The 17362-nt window shown below is 45.2% G+C and overlaps 2 protein-coding genes and 1 pseudogene across 4 annotated transcripts in view; 1 reads left to right on the top strand and 2 right to left on the bottom strand.

Moving 5' to 3' along the window:
• CA7 (carbonic anhydrase 7) overlaps positions 1–17362 on the top strand; it is an 836404-nt gene that overhangs the window by 695469 nt on the left and 123573 nt on the right. The gene's annotated exons all lie outside the window — the stretch shown is intronic.
• DYNC1LI2 (dynein cytoplasmic 1 light intermediate chain 2) overlaps positions 2076–17362 on the bottom strand; it is an 86922-nt gene continuing 71635 nt past the window's right edge. For both annotated transcript variants that reach the window (XM_050774939.1, XM_050774940.1), the window contains 8 exons: positions 17172–17265; positions 14996–15131; positions 12783–12894; positions 11084–11143; positions 10116–10157; positions 9607–9724; positions 7389–7505; positions 2076–5013 (listed from right to left, as the gene is read on the bottom strand). In XM_050774939.1, the coding sequence (XP_050630896.1) occupies positions 4913–5013; positions 7389–7505; positions 9607–9724; positions 10116–10157; positions 11084–11143; positions 12783–12894; positions 14996–15131; positions 17172–17265 (780 nt within the window). In that variant the 3' untranslated portion in view covers positions 2076–4912. The remainder of the gene's footprint in view (positions 5014–7388; positions 7506–9606; positions 9725–10115; positions 10158–11083; positions 11144–12782; positions 12895–14995; positions 15132–17171; positions 17266–17362) is intronic.
• Positions 12901–14989, bottom strand: LOC126945035 (uncharacterized; annotated as a pseudogene). Its single transcript, XR_007722273.1, has one exon. The product of XR_007722273.1 is annotated as an uncharacterized LOC126945035 (transcript).

A 17362-nucleotide genomic window follows, 5' to 3' on the forward strand; every position in this document is an offset into this window, starting at 1 on the left:
CCATAGTTCACACCTGTAATCCTAGCACTCTGGGAGGCTGAGGCGGGCGGATCACCTGAGGTCAGGAGTTCGAGACCAGTCTGGCCAATATAGTGAAACCCTGTCTCTACTAAAAATACAAAAATTAGCCGGGCGTAGTGGTGCACGCCTTTAGTCCCAGCTACTTGGGAGGCTGAGGCGGGAGAATCACTTGAACCCAGGAGGTGGAGGTTGCAGTGAGCCAAGATTGTGCCACTGCACTCCAGCCTGGGCGACAGAGCGAGACTCCATCTCAAAAAAAAATAAAAAATAAAATTAAATTAAATTAAATTAAAATTAAAATAGAAGAGTGACTGGTATACAGCAATCTCCAATGTAAGCATTTGCTATTACAATGTTAATGCCCGTATCATCAAATAAAATAATCCCCAACACATTTATTCACCAAACTTCCTAACTTAAGACAAAATATAACAATGAATTAATAATCTGTACAAGTGCTGACAGGCAGGCAGATTGGTGTGACCTCTATGGAAGGGATTTTGATATCTAACAACCACAGATGCGCATTTACCTTTTGAGTAGGTAGGTCCACTGCTAGGAATTTACCCTGAAGCCACATCTCCAAAATAAAACACAAGATATGCAGAAGGTTACTCATTGCAGCATTAGATGTAATAATACAAGACTGCAAACATCCTAAATGCCCATCTACAAGAGACCGGATGAATAAACAAGGTACATTACACAATTGAATACGATGTAGCCATAAACAAGAATAAACATCTCCAAGAACTAATATAAACCAATTTACAGGCAATGTTAAGTGAAAAAGTAGATATGGTGTGTCCACCAAAAGGCCTACAAGTAGTAACACTCAGTAAAATTAAGTATGCCTATCGTCCAGATCTTGGTTTCCAAAAACCAATCTCCTACTAAAAGAAACCAGGGCTCTAAGCCGGGCATGGTGGCTCACACCGGTAATCCCAGCACTTGGGGAGGCTGAGGGCGGATCACCTGAGGTCGGAGTTTGAGACCAGCCTGGCCAACATGGTGAAACCCGTCTCTACTAAAAATATAAAACTTAGCCAGGCGTTGTGGCGCATACCTGTAATCCTGGCTACTCGGGAGGCTGAAGCAGGAGAATCACTTGAATTCGGGAGGTGGAGGTTACAGTGAGCTGAGATTGTGCCATTGCACTCCAGCCTGGGCAACAGAGCGAGACTCTGTCTCAAAAAAAAAAGAAAAAGAAAAAAAAGAAACCAGGAACCAGGACTCCTTGGAAAAATGGCTGATTCCAGGACAAAGTCAGGGAAAATGCAAGGTGAGCCTGGAACACCTTTTTGTGCCAGAAAGTAAGAAAATGCTCAGAGATGAAGGGGAGCATATCAAAAGGACTGAGTTATATCTGTTAAGAGTGTAGTATACAGAATAGATAAAGAACTCTTACAACCCAATGATAAAAAGTCAAATAGGCTGGGTGCAGTGGCTCATGTCTGTAATCCCAGCACTTTGGGAGGAAGATTACTTGAGTCTGGGAGGTCAAGGCTACAATAAGCTGTAACCAAGCCATTGCACTCCAGCCTGGGCCACAAAGCAAGACCCTGTCTCAAAAACAAACACAAAAAACACAAAAGGCAAATAACCTAATTTAAAAATGACCAAAGAATCTGAACAGACATTTCTCCAAAGATACACAAATGGCCAATACACACATCAAAAGATGCTCCTTAACACTGTTAGTCACTGAGATACCTACCACCTTTATACTCACGAGGATGGCTGTAATTTTTAAAAACCAAAAAAACCAGCCTGGGTTTGGTGGCTCACACCTGTAACTCCAGCACTTTGGGAGGTCAAGGCGGGAGAACCATTGGAGGCCAGGAGTTCAAGACCAGCCTTGACAACCCCCACCTCTAAAAAATAGGATAAAATAAATATGGCTTTACAATATTTTTCTTTCCAGAATTTCTGACAATTTCAAGTGAGACAGGTAAACATTTTTAGTTACGTGATCAGATACCCCATATGATTAGCAGACAATTCAATGTATCTCCAGTGGGATGATTTACCATAAAGAAAGCCACCAAAAATTGTAAGCAGTCTGGATTCGTGTTTATTGAAGCCAGTAATTAGAGACATCTTCTTTTTTTCCCAGGACTAGAAAGCAAGGTTCCACATGACTGCGTACTGCACCCGGACAGAGCCACACCCCTGGACTAAGGCTGGTGGGGGATAATCTGCAGTCTTAATTTTAAGTTAGAAACACCAATAAATTTAGTATACAGACAACAGTGAACTTTCACTTACAGCATTAACATTGTTAAGGTCATGATGTACAGAGCAGTCACTTTCAACTTTGTTAAATTAATAAAACACGACAATGTCTTCAGTTTACCGATTTTAAAATGCCAATCAAAAAAAGTGCAAACAAAATAACAATCTAGCAGCATATCTATTGCATTTTTAGGAAAGACCGATTCCTGGCCGTTATCTCAGCCACGTATTCAAAGTTGGGCTTTTCTTTGATTTTTTTTTTTTATTTTAAAGACAAACAGCAGATGTAACCATTATAATGTGCATAAATAGTCATAACAGTCATAAAATTGTCTTTAACAGTCTACCATACAAGTGTACTCTGCAAATAAAATGAATTTTACTTTAAAAATTAAAGGCTGTTTATTATTTGGCCTTTGGTTCCAATGCTTGAAAACCCCAAAATAACAAAACTCATCTCCCTTCCTCCCACCTCCCAAAAACAACCCTGCAGCTCCCCAAAGTTGGTAGACTTTGGCAACCACTGAGCACATGACACTACGTATCAGCTTCTTCTGATACTAGGAGCATCTACTTGTCACGTGTAAATAAAAGTGGTCTCCAAGAAACCTTCCTTCACAAGACATGTCTTAGCATTTCATCAGTTGTAGTATATTTTATATTGACACAAAAAGTGCTTATCAGTTCAAATGATAGAAAAAAAAAGACATATTAAAATTTTGCATTAAGATTTAAAATTATACCATATCCCTCTTCGGCATGTGCCTTTCCAGGAATTCTTGTTTCTGAGGTCACTCATTTTACTCCCAGGGACTAAGCGACCCCACCTTTAGTGCGGCCACAAGCTGTTTGGCATCTATTGGTCACTATACCACAATTATCATTCTACAGTCAGTTTACTGTCATTACTTAGACAACCTGGTAATCGGAAGCCACAATACATTTGTTTTTTAAAAAAACTGAATTAAAAAAGGAAAAAAATGGTATATTTCAACAATAAAACTGGCACAAGAAACGTTTCTATCTGAAAGGCAAGTTGATACTTAGCTTTCTCTTTAACAGTGTTCAGACCTTTACGCAAGCAATTCAAGAAAGTCTTAAAAGAGTCTTGACACAACATAGGATATTAAGTTATCACCAGTACTACATTAGTGGTCAGTCAAATCTGGTATGTAAAAGTAATGACATTAGGAAAGTTATGCTTAGACACAGTACAACAAACATTCATATAAAAAAAGTAAACTCCACATGGTGAACTGTGGTTTTTTCCCTTGGTTTGACAACATTTTATACATGAAATTCATGGTAGTGTTTGCATTTAAATGCTGTCATATATAAAATTAAAAGTGCAATTTCAAATCCACAGAAATCGTTTCCAGAATGGTGGTATGACATGACAATGTGCATGAATTTGCCCTAGGTGGGGAGACACCTGAAACTCTTTTTTCCGTAAGAAAAAAAATGCTACATTTTATGAAAACACATAACAAGAGAAATGTATCATTTCCATTTTCGGTATAAAACATTCACGCTTATCTGTCCATCTGATAGCACTGATCAGACCGGGAAGCTAGGAAAAGACCCTTTTGCATCAGTGGAACTCCTTGAAGCTTTCCACAAATCATAAGGCAGGACTTGGTACGAGCCAATTAACCAGAGTGCAATTACATTAAAAACCTCCCCCAAACTTTCTGTGGCACATTGCATTATGGTAAAACCAGAGGTTGATCATCCATTTTCTGTTAGTTAGGCCAGCCCATGGTAGTAAAAACAAAAAATTTAATTTAAAAAACAAAGCAGGAGCTATTTAGACAACAAAATTCAAAGTAAACTAATTCTGTAACTGCTCACTTTGAAGACATCCCACAGTGACTGTCTGCCCCACAACACATATCCATGGAGCCCAGCACCTCTCATGAGGACATAGCCTGAGCCAAGCACATGGGTCCCAGGCAGCTGCCATCGTTCCCACCCCTGGGTCAGCTCCACCTGACTCAGGCACCCCCACAATTAGTACATCTTTCATAAGTTAAAGATGCATTCGAAATAAACCTAATTCCCATTTTGCTTAGTGTTTTGTTTGGAAATGCTTCTAACAATGATTCTTCAACTTCTATTGAATGCACAGTATTTACTGACACTGCTCATCTCCTCCTTCCTCCACCTCCCTCAACATTCAGCTTCCCCACCATCACTTCTCTCATTACTCCTTCTGGTCTTTCTTTCCTGGACTTTCTGCCACTTAATCTGCTTCCCAAGAAGAAGTGAATTTGCTAACATGAAACTGGTCAGACTAACCACCATCTTACCAATGATTTCTTGGTCTCATTTGCTCCACCCTGATAGAAAGCGGGCCCTCCTTCTTTCACTCTACCTTCCCCTCCACAAGAAGCCCAGACGTGCTTGCCTCCCACAAAAGAGCCACATGCCCGAGAGTCCAAGGGTTATCCTTAACAAAGGGTCTGACATGTAACCTTCCTAAATGTGCATTTCATACTCGGACAAGCCAATGAAGTTTTTTTTTTTTTTTTTTTTTTAGTTCATCTCCCCTGCCCCAAAAAACTGATAGCATGTGCCATATCAGAAAAATCCTGGTCTTAGCAGATCAATATACATAGTTATTTGGTCATTCGACATATGCACTTTTTAAGGAGGTTCAGGCTTCATTTTCTGTTGAAGAGTTTGTTACCATAGAGTCTGGCTTTCGAGTCATTCTATCCAGTTCTTCCTGAACATTTGACAACACAGTCTTTTGTCCTGAAAAAAAGCAAAAGAGCAAAGTAATGATGTGAGAAGAGGAAACAATTTTTTTTAAAGGAGCATTTAAAATTATACAGCCTTCTATAATCACTTGATGACAGTAATCTCAGTAAGAATGAGGAAAGCCTTTTTCCACTGCTGTGGAGAGGAGATCCCAACTCAGCACATCTTAATCCCAAAAGTCACAGGCCAGTGCTTCCTCCAACTCCAAGGGGGTGACCTGACTGCTCCCTGGCGGGGGGTGCCTTTGTGCCAAATACAAGAACCTTTCTGAAAACCTTCTCACCACCCAACCCTGACCCCTGTGCGCTCTCACCACCACTTTCCTAGAGGTAGTATCTGAATTTCAGCAATGGTGGAAACTATTTTCTTCGCCCCAGATAGGTGTTTAGGTTTTGTTTACAATTATAACATTCTAGACTGACTCACATGGATAGCCTGAAAACATTGTTTCAATAAGAATATAAGACTATACCCAGATAATTCAATCCTGCACCAAGTCTGTACTTGTGTTTTTCTGCTGTCAGAAACTAACGGGCCTAGAAATAGACACCTATTTCCCAGTAGGGAATACTACCAGCCCAGAGTCTGGGTCACTAGACCAGACTCTGAGTTTCTTAGAATGTGGAAGCCACTGAAGGCCCAGGCTGCCCCAAGGATGGAGTGATTTCCTGAGGGTCTCCTCTGCCCTGATGACATCAATTAGGGAAACACTGTATAAACATACCTTATAGCCAATGGAAAATGGAAAGCAAAGACCCCTTAAAATGTCCTCCAGCACGCCGGGCGTGGTGGCTCACGCCTGTCATCCCAGCTTGGGAGGCTGAGGCGGGGGGATCACAAGGTCAGAAGTTCAAGACCAGCCTGGCCAATATGGTGAAACCCCATCTCTATTAAAAATAGAAAAAAATTAGCCAGGCATGGTGGTGGGCGCCTGTAACCCCAGCTACCCGGGAGGCTAAGACAGGAGAACTGCTCGAACCCGGGAAGCAGAGGCTGCAGTGAGCCGAGATCATGCCACTGCACTCCAGCCTGGGCAACAGAGCAAGGCTCCAATCCAAAAAAAAAATGTCCTGCAGCTTCCTGGGAAAATGTTAATTCCCAAGGAACATGTTTTGTTTTGTTTCAGAGATCTCCAAGACACAGACCTGCCCTACCTGCCTACATGGAAGGACAGGCGGTGGCTGCCACAGAGGTGGGGATGTGATAAGTGAGGAGCTTCAGGGAGGAGGAGGAGGCCCTGACTCTGCAGTGAGACAGTGAGGGTTCACAGGTTCTAGTTCACAGAAAAACTGGGGGCAGTGGAGTAAACCAAAATCCTTACAAAGCGTCACAGAAAAAAAAAAATAGAACAAATAAAACATCACTGGTTCAGAACAACTAAGGCTTTAGTATAATTTTAAAAAATTAAAAGTACGCCAGGTGCCGTGGCTCACGTCTCTAATCCCAGCACGTTGGGAGGCCAAGGCAGGCGGATCACCTGAGGTCAGGAGTTCGAGAACGGCCTGGCCAACACAGTGAAACACCATCTCTATTAAAAGTACAAAAAAATTAGCCAGATGTGGTGGCACGTGCCTGTAGTCCTAGCTACTCGGGAGGCTGAGGCAAGAAAATTGCTTCAACCCAGGTGGCAGAGGTTGGCAGTGAGTTGAGATCACGCCACTGCACTTTAGCCTGGGCGACACAGCAAGACTCCGTCTCTATTAAAACAAAACAAAACAAAAATTGTCAGCCAGGGGCGGTGGCTCACACCTGTAATCCCAGCACTTTGGGAGGCTGAGGTGGAGGGATCACCTGAGGTCAAGAGTTCAAGACCAGCCTGGCCAACATGATGAAACCACATCTCTACTAAAAATACAAAAAATTAGCTGGGCGTGGTGGCAGGGCACCTGTAATCCCAGCTACTCGGGAGGCTGAGGCAGGAGAATCGCTTGAACCTGGGAGGCGGAGGTTGCAGTGAGGTGAGATCGTGCCATTGCACTCCAGCCTGAGCAACAAGAGCAAAACTCCATCTTGGAAAAAGAAAAAAAAAAAAAAAGTCACTGGTACACCCTCCATGGACCATGACTTCTACTGAAGAGGTTCTACAACACGGCCACATATGTAATTTAGGCTGTATCTCAACTCACCCAACACCCAGTTCCCAAGAACCCTAATGTACACAAATCCCACTCTCAATGTGCCAAGGAAACCTGCATGGTAGTACAGCAATCCCACTGAAAGCATGGCACACTGCTCAGTAGGAAGTGAAGACCTGCTTCCTTGCTTGGCTATTCAGGACACTGTAGGGTCGGCAGGGCAGGTGTCTGCCTCTCCATCCTTGCAAGACTGCTCAACCACAAGAGTCACAGGTCTCCAGGGCCCTTCTGTACCTGACTTCTTGGCTGTGCTCTGCACCCCTCCAGCACCAGGACTTCCAGGAGAGCCTGTCTTTTTACTTAACAGACTGTTGAAGAAGCTGGCCAACACCCCTTCACTTGCAGCATTATCTAAGGAAAATTAAAGGGGAAAAAAAGCATCATATAAACTGGAAGACTTAAACAAAATTAAACACCCTAGTTCTCAGCTTGGCATTAGCCATTTGTGGCTATCAGCTTCCTAGGATATTGATAACATTCATTTGCTACGATGCGTTTACACTGTTACCGATGCCTTTACACTGCTACCGCTGAGGCTACTTAGCATGATTACTAAGTGGAACCATGTTTACATTTCCCACTTGTTTGGGGGCAAAATAGATAACCTGTGCTCCACTCCACCTCCCCGTCCATGAGACAGTGTTTTTCAAAGGCGCATGAGCACTTAACATTCCAAACCTGCTGTGAAAAGCTCACATCCTGAATAGAACACACCCATCAAACATGCAAGCATTAAATAAAACTGTTTTTTAATGGTTTCATTGCAGGCAGTATCTCTGAGTATCACTAAGTTACTGGGATAAAAGCTACTTAATCTGAAAAGTAGTTGAGCTTGACAAGAGAAGTGAAGGAGGAAAAAATCCCCACAATTCATAAATAGTAATAATATAAACATGAGAAACAAGGCTAAGGATTCAAAATACACACTTTAAAGTGACTCCCTCAGCCAGGCGTGGTGGCTCATGCCTGTAATCCCATCATTTGGGGAGACCAAGCGGGTAGGACTGCTTGAGGCTAGGAGCTTGAGACCAGCCTCGGCAATATAAGTGAGACCCCCACCTTTACAAACAATTTTTTTGTGTTTTGTTGAGATGGAGTCTTGCTCTGTTGCCCAGGCTGGAGTGCAGTGGCACAATCTTGGCTCACTGCAACCTCACCCTCCCGGGTTCAAGCCATTCTCCTGCCTCTACCTCCCAGGTGGCTAGGATTGCAGCTACCCACCATCACACCTGGCTCCTTTGTGTATTTTTAGTAGAGAGAAGGTTTCACCATGTTGGCCAGGCTGGTCTCAAACTCCTGACCTCAAGTGATCTGCCCACTTCAGCCTCCCAAAGTGCTGAGATTACAGGATTACAGGCATGAGTCACCACACCCGACCTCTTTTTTTTTTTTTAAGGAGTCTCGGCCGGGCGCGGTGGCTCAAGCCTGTAATCCCAGCACTTTGGGAGGCCGAGACGGGCGGATCACGAGGTCAGGAAATCGAGACCATCCTGGCTAACACGGTGAAACCCCATCTCTACTAAAAATACAAAAAACTAGCCGGGCGAGGTGGCAGGTGCCTGTATTCCCAGCTACTCGGGAGGCTGAGGCAGGAGAATGGCGTAAACCTGGGAGGCGGAGCTTGCAGTGAGCTGAGATCCGGCCACTGTACTCCAGCCTGGGCGGCAGAGCGAGACTCCGTCTCAAAAAAAAATAAAATAAAGAGTCTCACTCTGTCACCCTGGCTGGAGTGCGGTGGCATAATCACAGCTCACTGCAGCCTCAATGCCCTGGGCTCAAGCAATCCTGCCGCTTCATCCACTTGAGTAGCTGGGACTAGAGGCAAGCACAATCATGCCCAGCTAATTTTGAAATTTTCTGTAGAGGCGAGGTCTCACTATTTGGCCCAGGCTGGTCTCCAACTCTTGAGCTCAAGCAGTCCTCCCACCTTGGCCTCCCAAAGTACTAGGATTATAGGCATGAGGCACTGCATCTGGCCTACAATAAAAGTTTAAAAAATTAGCTGGGCATGGTGGCACACGCCTGTAGTCCCAGCTACTCAGGAGTTGACGTGGGAGGATTGCTTGAGCCCAGGAGTTTGAGGCTGCAGTGCGCTATGATCACATGACTGTGCCACAGGATAGGTGACAGACTGAGACCCTGTCTCTAAAAAAATAAAATAAAGTTATTATTTTGCATTCCTCTCTGAAGGAATGTGCAGGGCCTAAGTGAGGTCTCACCCACAGCCAGGTGCATGGGCTACCAATTCCAACAAAGGAACAGGCCCTGGTCTCTGTCTACCACAGACCTTCTTCCTCTGGAATGGGGGAAATGGAAAGTAGCCCTTAATGAGGAAGAGAATAGCCTGGCTTCCATGAGTCTCCACCTTATAGACTCAGCCACACAGCCCTGCAGGGCTCAGGTCTGAAACTAAACTACTCTCCAAAGAGACATACTTTTGAGGAATACATACTTTTGATGTTTGGGTCCGGCTTTTTTACTGACGTGCCTGGGGAGGAGCTAGGCACACTGGCTGGCCCTCCCCGACCCTGAGTCCTTGGAGAGCCAGAGGGTCCTCTTGCAGGAGATTCCTAAGTTCAAAAGCAGCTAAGGTCACACACAGGCATAACAATAACAAAAAATACATATGCCACAAATGGAGACATGCTTCTGCAGGATATTTTTCATAGGCTATGGTACAGGACTGGCAGTATGCCCTCAACTCAAGCCCTTTCTGGATCTGTTTCTCCTGAAAGACATCCAGATAACAAAGCCAGCTCACCCTAATTCCCAGAGTTGCATTCTTTCACCAGAAACATCTTGAGTTTCTTTTATGTTTCTGGTCACGGGTCTTTAGGGAAACCAAATTCCCACTGAAAACACAAAACCCACACAAATATAAGCTCTCACAAATAATGGTATAAAGTTTGACGACACCTGCAACACTGGGCCTTGACCCTCTGTTTAGTGTAAGGTACTCACAGAAGCTCTCGTGGGCGTGGCTGGCTGCTTGGCAAGGAGTGACTGCAAAGAGAGGGACAAACTGGCCATTAACCAAGGCCTAGAGAAAAACTTACTACAAGTACTCCACTAGAGGGCACTATTAACAACAACTAAGTCCTAGCTTTTATACTACAAATGCAAAAAATTTTAATTGAGCAGTTTGGTGCATGGTGAAAAAAAATACTCCAAGTAACCAGTTTTGAAGCTCAGGAAGCAAGCAAGGGACAGAAAGGAAAAGGTTGGAAAAAGAAGGAAACAGTTGGAAAAAGAACCATCAAAACCTCCTGCTGACCTGCCTATACCACTGGGCAGATGATAGGTGGACCCAGGACAAATCTAACAATAATCTGGGTTAGAGAAATGTGAAGTTTGCATTCTAAACCGTCGGCTTGGGGAAGTTACTCTCCTCACCTGCAAAATGGGCATCACCTGCCTTTATGTACAGGGCTGTGTGAGGCTACATGAAATAATGGATGGGTGCAGCACACCAACATGGCACATGTATACGTATACAAACCTGCACATTGTGCACATGTACCCTAGAACTTAAATTAAACAAACCTGCACGTTGTGCACATGTACCCTAGAACTTAAATTAAAAGTAAATAAATAAAAAGAAAGAAATAATGGAAGTGTAGTCAGGTTACTTGGTAAACTGTCAACATAGGAAGTATTATGCCAGAAAACCGCGTTTCCAAAGAAAGCACTTAAAAGACATGAATCCTACTATTCCTGTAGGAGTCTGCAAGGCAGGCAGGTGATCTGCTAAGGAAAGTGGTCCATCCCCAACTAATCCTAGAAATAGGAGGGAATGAGACCTGGTCCCAACCCCTCTACCACTGCAAGCTCTTTGTGAATCCCCACATGCAGACACCTCCAATCCCACCCTAGGAACTGGCATTTCATATATGAGAAGGCCTCTGTTCTAACCTCACTGGTCTTCTTACCTGTTGCTTCATTAGGAACACCTGCTCATCTTCTGCTGCCAACTCTTTGTCGTGGACCAACTGTGAAGAAACATACACATGTGTGGCCACAGGCCAAGAATACTCCCAACCACTGTCAAACTTCATGCCGAAAGGAGAGTCTGAGGCTCAGGCTTTGACACAGGTCTGGGGGATCCCTGCTGAGACTGCAGAGTAACATTTTTCTAGCCTGGCACAGACCTCTCCCAAAACCAGCTGTGGCATGTAGCCAACTGGCGTTTTTAAGTCTGGCGGGTTCTAAACACCTCAGGGTCTGCAGGACATCACATGAGGGGATCCAATAACAGTAATCCAGAGGCAACAGCAGCACTGGCAGGACTTAATGGGAAACACCACCAACTCCAGGTGGGCATTCCATCACTCCTGCCCACCAGCCCCGAGCCATTTACATAACACCAGACCTCATTTAAAGATCAACAAGGGCCGGGCGCGGTGGCTCAAGCCTGTAATCCCAGCACTTTGGGAGGCCGAGACGGGCGGATCACGAGGTCAGGAGATCGAGACCATCCTGGTTAACACGGTGAAACCCCGTCTCTACTAAAAAATACAAAAAATTAGCCGGGCGCGGTGGTGGGCGCCTGTAGTCCCAGCTACTCGGGAGGCTGAGGCAGGAGAATGGCGTGAACCCGGGAGGCGGAGCTTGCAGTGAGCTGAGATCCGGCCACTGCACTCCAGCCCGGGCGACAGAGCGAGACTCTGTCTCAAAAAAAAAAAAAAAAAAAAAAGATCAACAAGGCCGGGCGGGCGCAGTGGCTCAAGCCTGTAATCCCAGCACTTTGGGAGGCCGAGACGGGTGGATCATGAGGTCAGGAGATCGAGACCATCCTGGCTAACACGGTGAAAACCTGTCTCTACTAAAAAATACAAAAAAAAAAAATAGCCGGGCGAGGTGGCAAGCGCCTGTAGTCCCAGTTACTTGGGAGGCTGAGGCAGAAGAATGGTGTAAACCCAGGAGGCGGAGCTTGCGGTGAGCTGAGATCTGGCCACTGCACTCCAGCCTGGGTGACAGAGCGAGACTCCATCTCAAAAAAAAAAAAAAATCAACAAAAGGCCCTGGGACTTACTACTCCCCACCAACCCCTACAAACTACACAATGTGTAAGACCTGTTTCTTTATAGTTTTTTGTTTTGTTTTGTTTTTGAGACAGAGTCTCGCTCTTGTCGCCCACACTGGAGTACAGTGGCATGATCTCGGCTCACTGCAACCTCCGCCTCCAGGGTTCAAGCAATTCTCCTGCCTCAGCCTCCCAAACTGCTGGTATTACAGGAATGAGCCACCACGCCCCATCTTTATAGGTTTCTTTTTGCATTAAAAAACACCTAAACCCTTTTTCTTTTTTTTTTTTTTGATATGGAGTCTCGCTCTGTTGCCAGGGTTGGAGTGCAGTGGTGCAATCTGGGCTCACTGCAACCTCTGCCTCCCAGGTTCAAGCGATTCTCATGCCTCAGCCTCCCAAGTAGCTGGGATTACAGGCGCCTGCCACCATACCTGGCTAATTTTTGTATTTTTGGTGGAGACAGGGTTTCGCCATGTTGGCCAGGCTGTCTCAAACTCCTGACCTCATGTGATCTGCCCGCCTTGGCCTCCTAAAGTGCTGGGATTACAGGTGTGAGCCACCATGCCCAGCCCTAAGCCCTTAAAGCAATTGTCTTTGACTACCTTTCTCACGGGAGGTTTCACAATAAAGTCTTCATATGCATCTTCTGGCTTCACGGTTGTAAAATTTTCATGTAAAATAGCTATTTTCTTTTCATTGTCCCAGCCTGCAGGTCTAAAGGCAAAGAGAGAGGGACTGAATTGCTTTTTCTGGGGTTGCCTTAGAGCATACTCAGATCACATTCAGGACTCCTCGGTAGGACCCTTCCCATAAGATATAGTATGTAGTTATTGGGGGCTGTTTGTAGCTTTTGGCAGATGTGCCAAAATACACTGTGGATATAATCATCAGAACAACATTGCAGGTCCTGCTCCACACGGAGTTCACCGGCCCAAGGTCTAAGGAGCCAGTACGAGATCTGACTCCACAGGCTGCCCCACTCAAAGCATTTAGCACTCTCCCACAACTCCACCTAGAAGAGCAAGGACACAGTGGGGTCCTGTTCAGACCCCACTGTGTGAGAGCAGCACAGAAGGCAGAGCTCGGGATGGGATGGTTTTCTTGGGCTCTGTCATGGCTCCCCTCCTGCAGGTTGTTTCTCTAAGAATTCTTGCAACGGTTATCTTGTGGACTGGTTCATTAACTTTGCTTGCATGGGAAAATGTGTCCTAGAACCAAGTGGCATGCAGGGCCTATGTTTATCCTAGGCCCCAAACCAGAGGAGCACGGTCCTTGAGGTTCCTACACCAGTGCTGGACAGCTCAACATCACAGGTAGGATGGCACCCAAGTTCCATTATGTGAAGCCACAGCCTAGGGTTCCCACCTGAATCCCTTAAAGGTAGCAATGGTAAAATGTCCTGTATGACACACTTTTGAACTCAAGCAGCTCTGAAAGATGGCAACTGATTGACTGTTCTCACAGGCCTTTCATTCTCCATCTGACTTCTACTCCATAGCTCTTAATCAAGAGGGTACTTAACCAGGGTGCTCCACCCCAATATCCTTGCTGATTTTGCCAAACAGAGAAGTAACCAACAGGACCAAATGTGCAAAGGGATAGAGCATGACTGAGATACTGCCGTGGGCCAGGCAGCCTTTGTAAGCTCAGAGATGCTTCTTCATTCCAGACCAGCCCCAAAATCAACCGGTCTCCTTGCTCCTAGGGATGACATGTGATTTGGATACCAAGTGATTCCAAAAACACACCTCTCACTGGGCTTGTGCCTTTGGCACCTGCCTGACTACTCTGAACAAGTCTCTAAAATCAGCCCAAGCCTGTAGGTATGCCATCTATGATTAGCCTGAGTGACACTCTCCTTGACTATGCAGGAGGCAACCCAGTTCCCTGACAGCTCCTGGCTTTCGCATTTCCAGCCTCTCACAGACTGCACTCGCCGGCTTCCCCTACTGCAATTCTTTCCAGTCCGCGTGGGATCTACCACTTGTCTTCCAGCATCACCCTCCCACCTTCCCTGCCATACTTCCTCCATAACCCCATCACTGCCCTTCCCTTCTTCAGCTGTGTGTGTCCCCTCTACAGTGCCATGTGTGAGGAACACGTATCATTCATTTCTGTGTCCCTTGCAGAGAACCTGAGCACCTAGTGGGTGCTGAGTAAGGTTTCCTGAATGAATAATGTAATTGTTTTTTAAGTCAGGAGGATACTGAAGCCTGAACATCAATCTGCTAACACAATTCCTGTCAGAGACCACAGCTTCACATTTATGCATCCAGCAACACTATGATTCTCCAGTGAGAGAGACACCAGGTTGGGAAAACAGGTATCCAAGTCTCTATCGAGGACAATCAACTCCAGTGGCTCCCAAAATGTGAAATGCCAGAAACACAGTAAGCACTTAGTATAGCCAAAGCCCATGCTGACAGAGATGCTGAGAGGATGTTTGCAATCATCCCTGCCAACACACAGATAAAGCAGGCGTTTTAACAGAAGACATTCAGGATCCCCCAAGCACAATTCCCTATATTCCCTCCCCAGCCAGTATTTTACCAGAGTTGACAGTGAGTGCCAAAAATCGCTAGCTTAGGTTTTGGCAACTTGCTCTTGATGAAGAAAGGCAGCACCCCTGACCACACCACCCACTTCCCTCAGGCAAATGCCTCATAATTCGGAAAGGAGCAGAGAGAGAAGGTGCAGTGAGAGAGCTGGCTATAGAAGACACAGACAGAAGGCACCTTCCTTGAAGGGGTAAAATGTAAAAAGCAAATGAACTGTAAAAAGAAGAGTTTCAAAGCATCATCTCAAAATAACTCACATAAAAACGGCATCCTTTTCCACAACTAAGGCAGGTGTGGTGAAGTGGAAACCGTATGTTTTATGAACAATATACTTATACAACAAGTCGAGGTTTTTCTCTTCTTTCACTGATGTGTAAATCAAGGCAGCTCCATCTAATCAATCTGCTTAAGAAAAATCAATTCACTGCAGGAGGAGACAAAATCAAACACATATAACCTCAAAGTACTACTCATAGGTTGATCAGTTTTTAATCAATACATGAGTAACAGAAAGCGTTACAATTTTAAAAACTAAAACGCTTATAGTATTACATATGCATATTGCAAACTGGTAAAAAATAATAAATAAGTAAGTAAAAAGGTCATAGTAGCAGATGAACCAAGTCAAAAGCATAAAGCTATGTTGATGCTAGTGGGCTGTGCAGTTTATTTTTTAACATGTAAATTGTTGTTTTGATCCCACAAATTACTCTCTGAGAAGTCAAGTACTGGCTCTGTGGTTAGCCCAGGAAAACACTCTCAGAATATCAAGGTACACAGATTCCTTCCCGGGCAGATGCTTACTTGTGACCAAATTTATCACTAACCCCATTTTTTGAGGGATGGGTGCCAAAAGGCTAATGGGCCATCCCAAAAAAGGTGGCAGGAACTCATCTCTCACCTCCACCCCAGGATGTGGAACCATGGCACCAGCTGCTATTGGCCTTTTACAGTAACAGGACTCAAAAGACTACAGACACTACCACCTCTCTATCATGCACAGCACGAAACACAAACATATGGGAAACACCAGTGGCCTATAAAACAATACCCTGTTTGGTAATTGACCTTTTCTACATAAAAGCAAAGTTTAAAAATATTTCTGCCGGGCGCGGTGGCTCACGCCTGTAATCCCAACACTCTGGGAGGCCGAGACGGGCAGATCACGAGGTCAGGAGATCGAGACCATCCTGGCTAACACAGTGAAACCCCATCCCTACTAAAAATTAAAAAAAAATTAGCCAGGCATGGTGGCAGGCACCTGTAGTCCCAGCTACTCGGGAGGCTGAGGCAGGAGAATAGCGTGAACCCAGGAGGCGGAGCTTGCAGTGAGCCGAGATTGTGCCACTGCACTCCAGCCTGGGTGACAGAGCAAGACTCCGTCTCAAAACAAAAAAATATTTCTAAGACAGTATGATAAAAGTAATTTGATGATAAAATGATCACATTAAATTCTTAATACGAAGGCTTATCAAATGCACAGCATTAATAAAAGTGGGCGGAGGTGGTGGCTCACGCCTGTAATCCCAGCACTTTGGGAGGCCGAGGCGGGCAGATCACTTGAGGTCAGGAATTCGAGAACAGCCTGGCCAACATGCTAAAACCCTATCTCTACTAAAAATACAAAAATTATCCAGATGGCCGGGCGTGGTGGCTCAAGCCTGTAATCCCAGCATTTTGAGGCAGCCGAGGTGGGTGGATCACATGAAGTCAGGAGTTCAAGACTAGCCTGGCCAACATGGTGAAACCCCATCTCTACTAAAAGTACAAAAATTAGTCAGGTGTGGTGGCTCATACCTGTAATCCCAGCTACTCGGGAGGCTGAGGCAGGAGAATCACTTGAACCTAGGAGATGGAGGTTGCAGTGAGCTGAGATCATGCCATTGCACTCCAGCTTGGATGACAAGAGTGAAGCTCTGTCTCAAAACAAACAAAAAATCTGGATGTGGTGGTGCACAACTGCAGTCCCAGGTACTCAAGAGGCTGAGGCAGGAGGATTGCTTGAACCCAGGAGCACAACGATGCAGAGAGCTAAGATTGCACCACTGCACTCCAGCCTGGGTGACAGCGCAGACTTCGTCTTAGAAAAACAATTAAAAAATACGCCAAGCGCAGTGGCTAACAGCTATAATCCCAGCACTCTGGGAGACTGAGGTGGGTGGATCACTTGAGGTCAGGAATTTGAGACTAGCCTGGCCAAAGTGGTGAAACACTGTCTTAAAACAAACAAACAAACAAACGCATGATCAAAGGTAGACACAAGTTAATAAACCTAAAACTCCAACACAGTAAAACATAAACCTACTAAAAAGATACATACAAAGCTCTCTGGCAGAACACTATTTTGAGTTCGGGAGGTGCTTTATCTCTTTGAAGATGCCCCATTTGGAAGAAAGCCTGTGACCCAGGCCCCACACAGCGCCCAAAGGATACACTGAAGGCAGAACCTCCGCAGGTGTGACTGGATAAAGTCCAAATGCTCATCCCTGTAATCGTGCTCCTTTTCCAAGACACTCACCGCATCACACTGCAGGGAAGACAGACAGAGTCACCTTTTTGCCTCATTGCCTGCTGATGATGGGAACACCGCATTCTTCAGAAATAAAGTACTGGGGCTCCAAAGA

Source organism: Macaca thibetana, chromosome 20 (assembly GCF_024542745.1).
Source record: "Macaca thibetana thibetana isolate TM-01 chromosome 20, ASM2454274v1, whole genome shotgun sequence".
NCBI lineage: Eukaryota > Metazoa > Chordata > Mammalia > Primates > Cercopithecidae > Macaca > Macaca thibetana.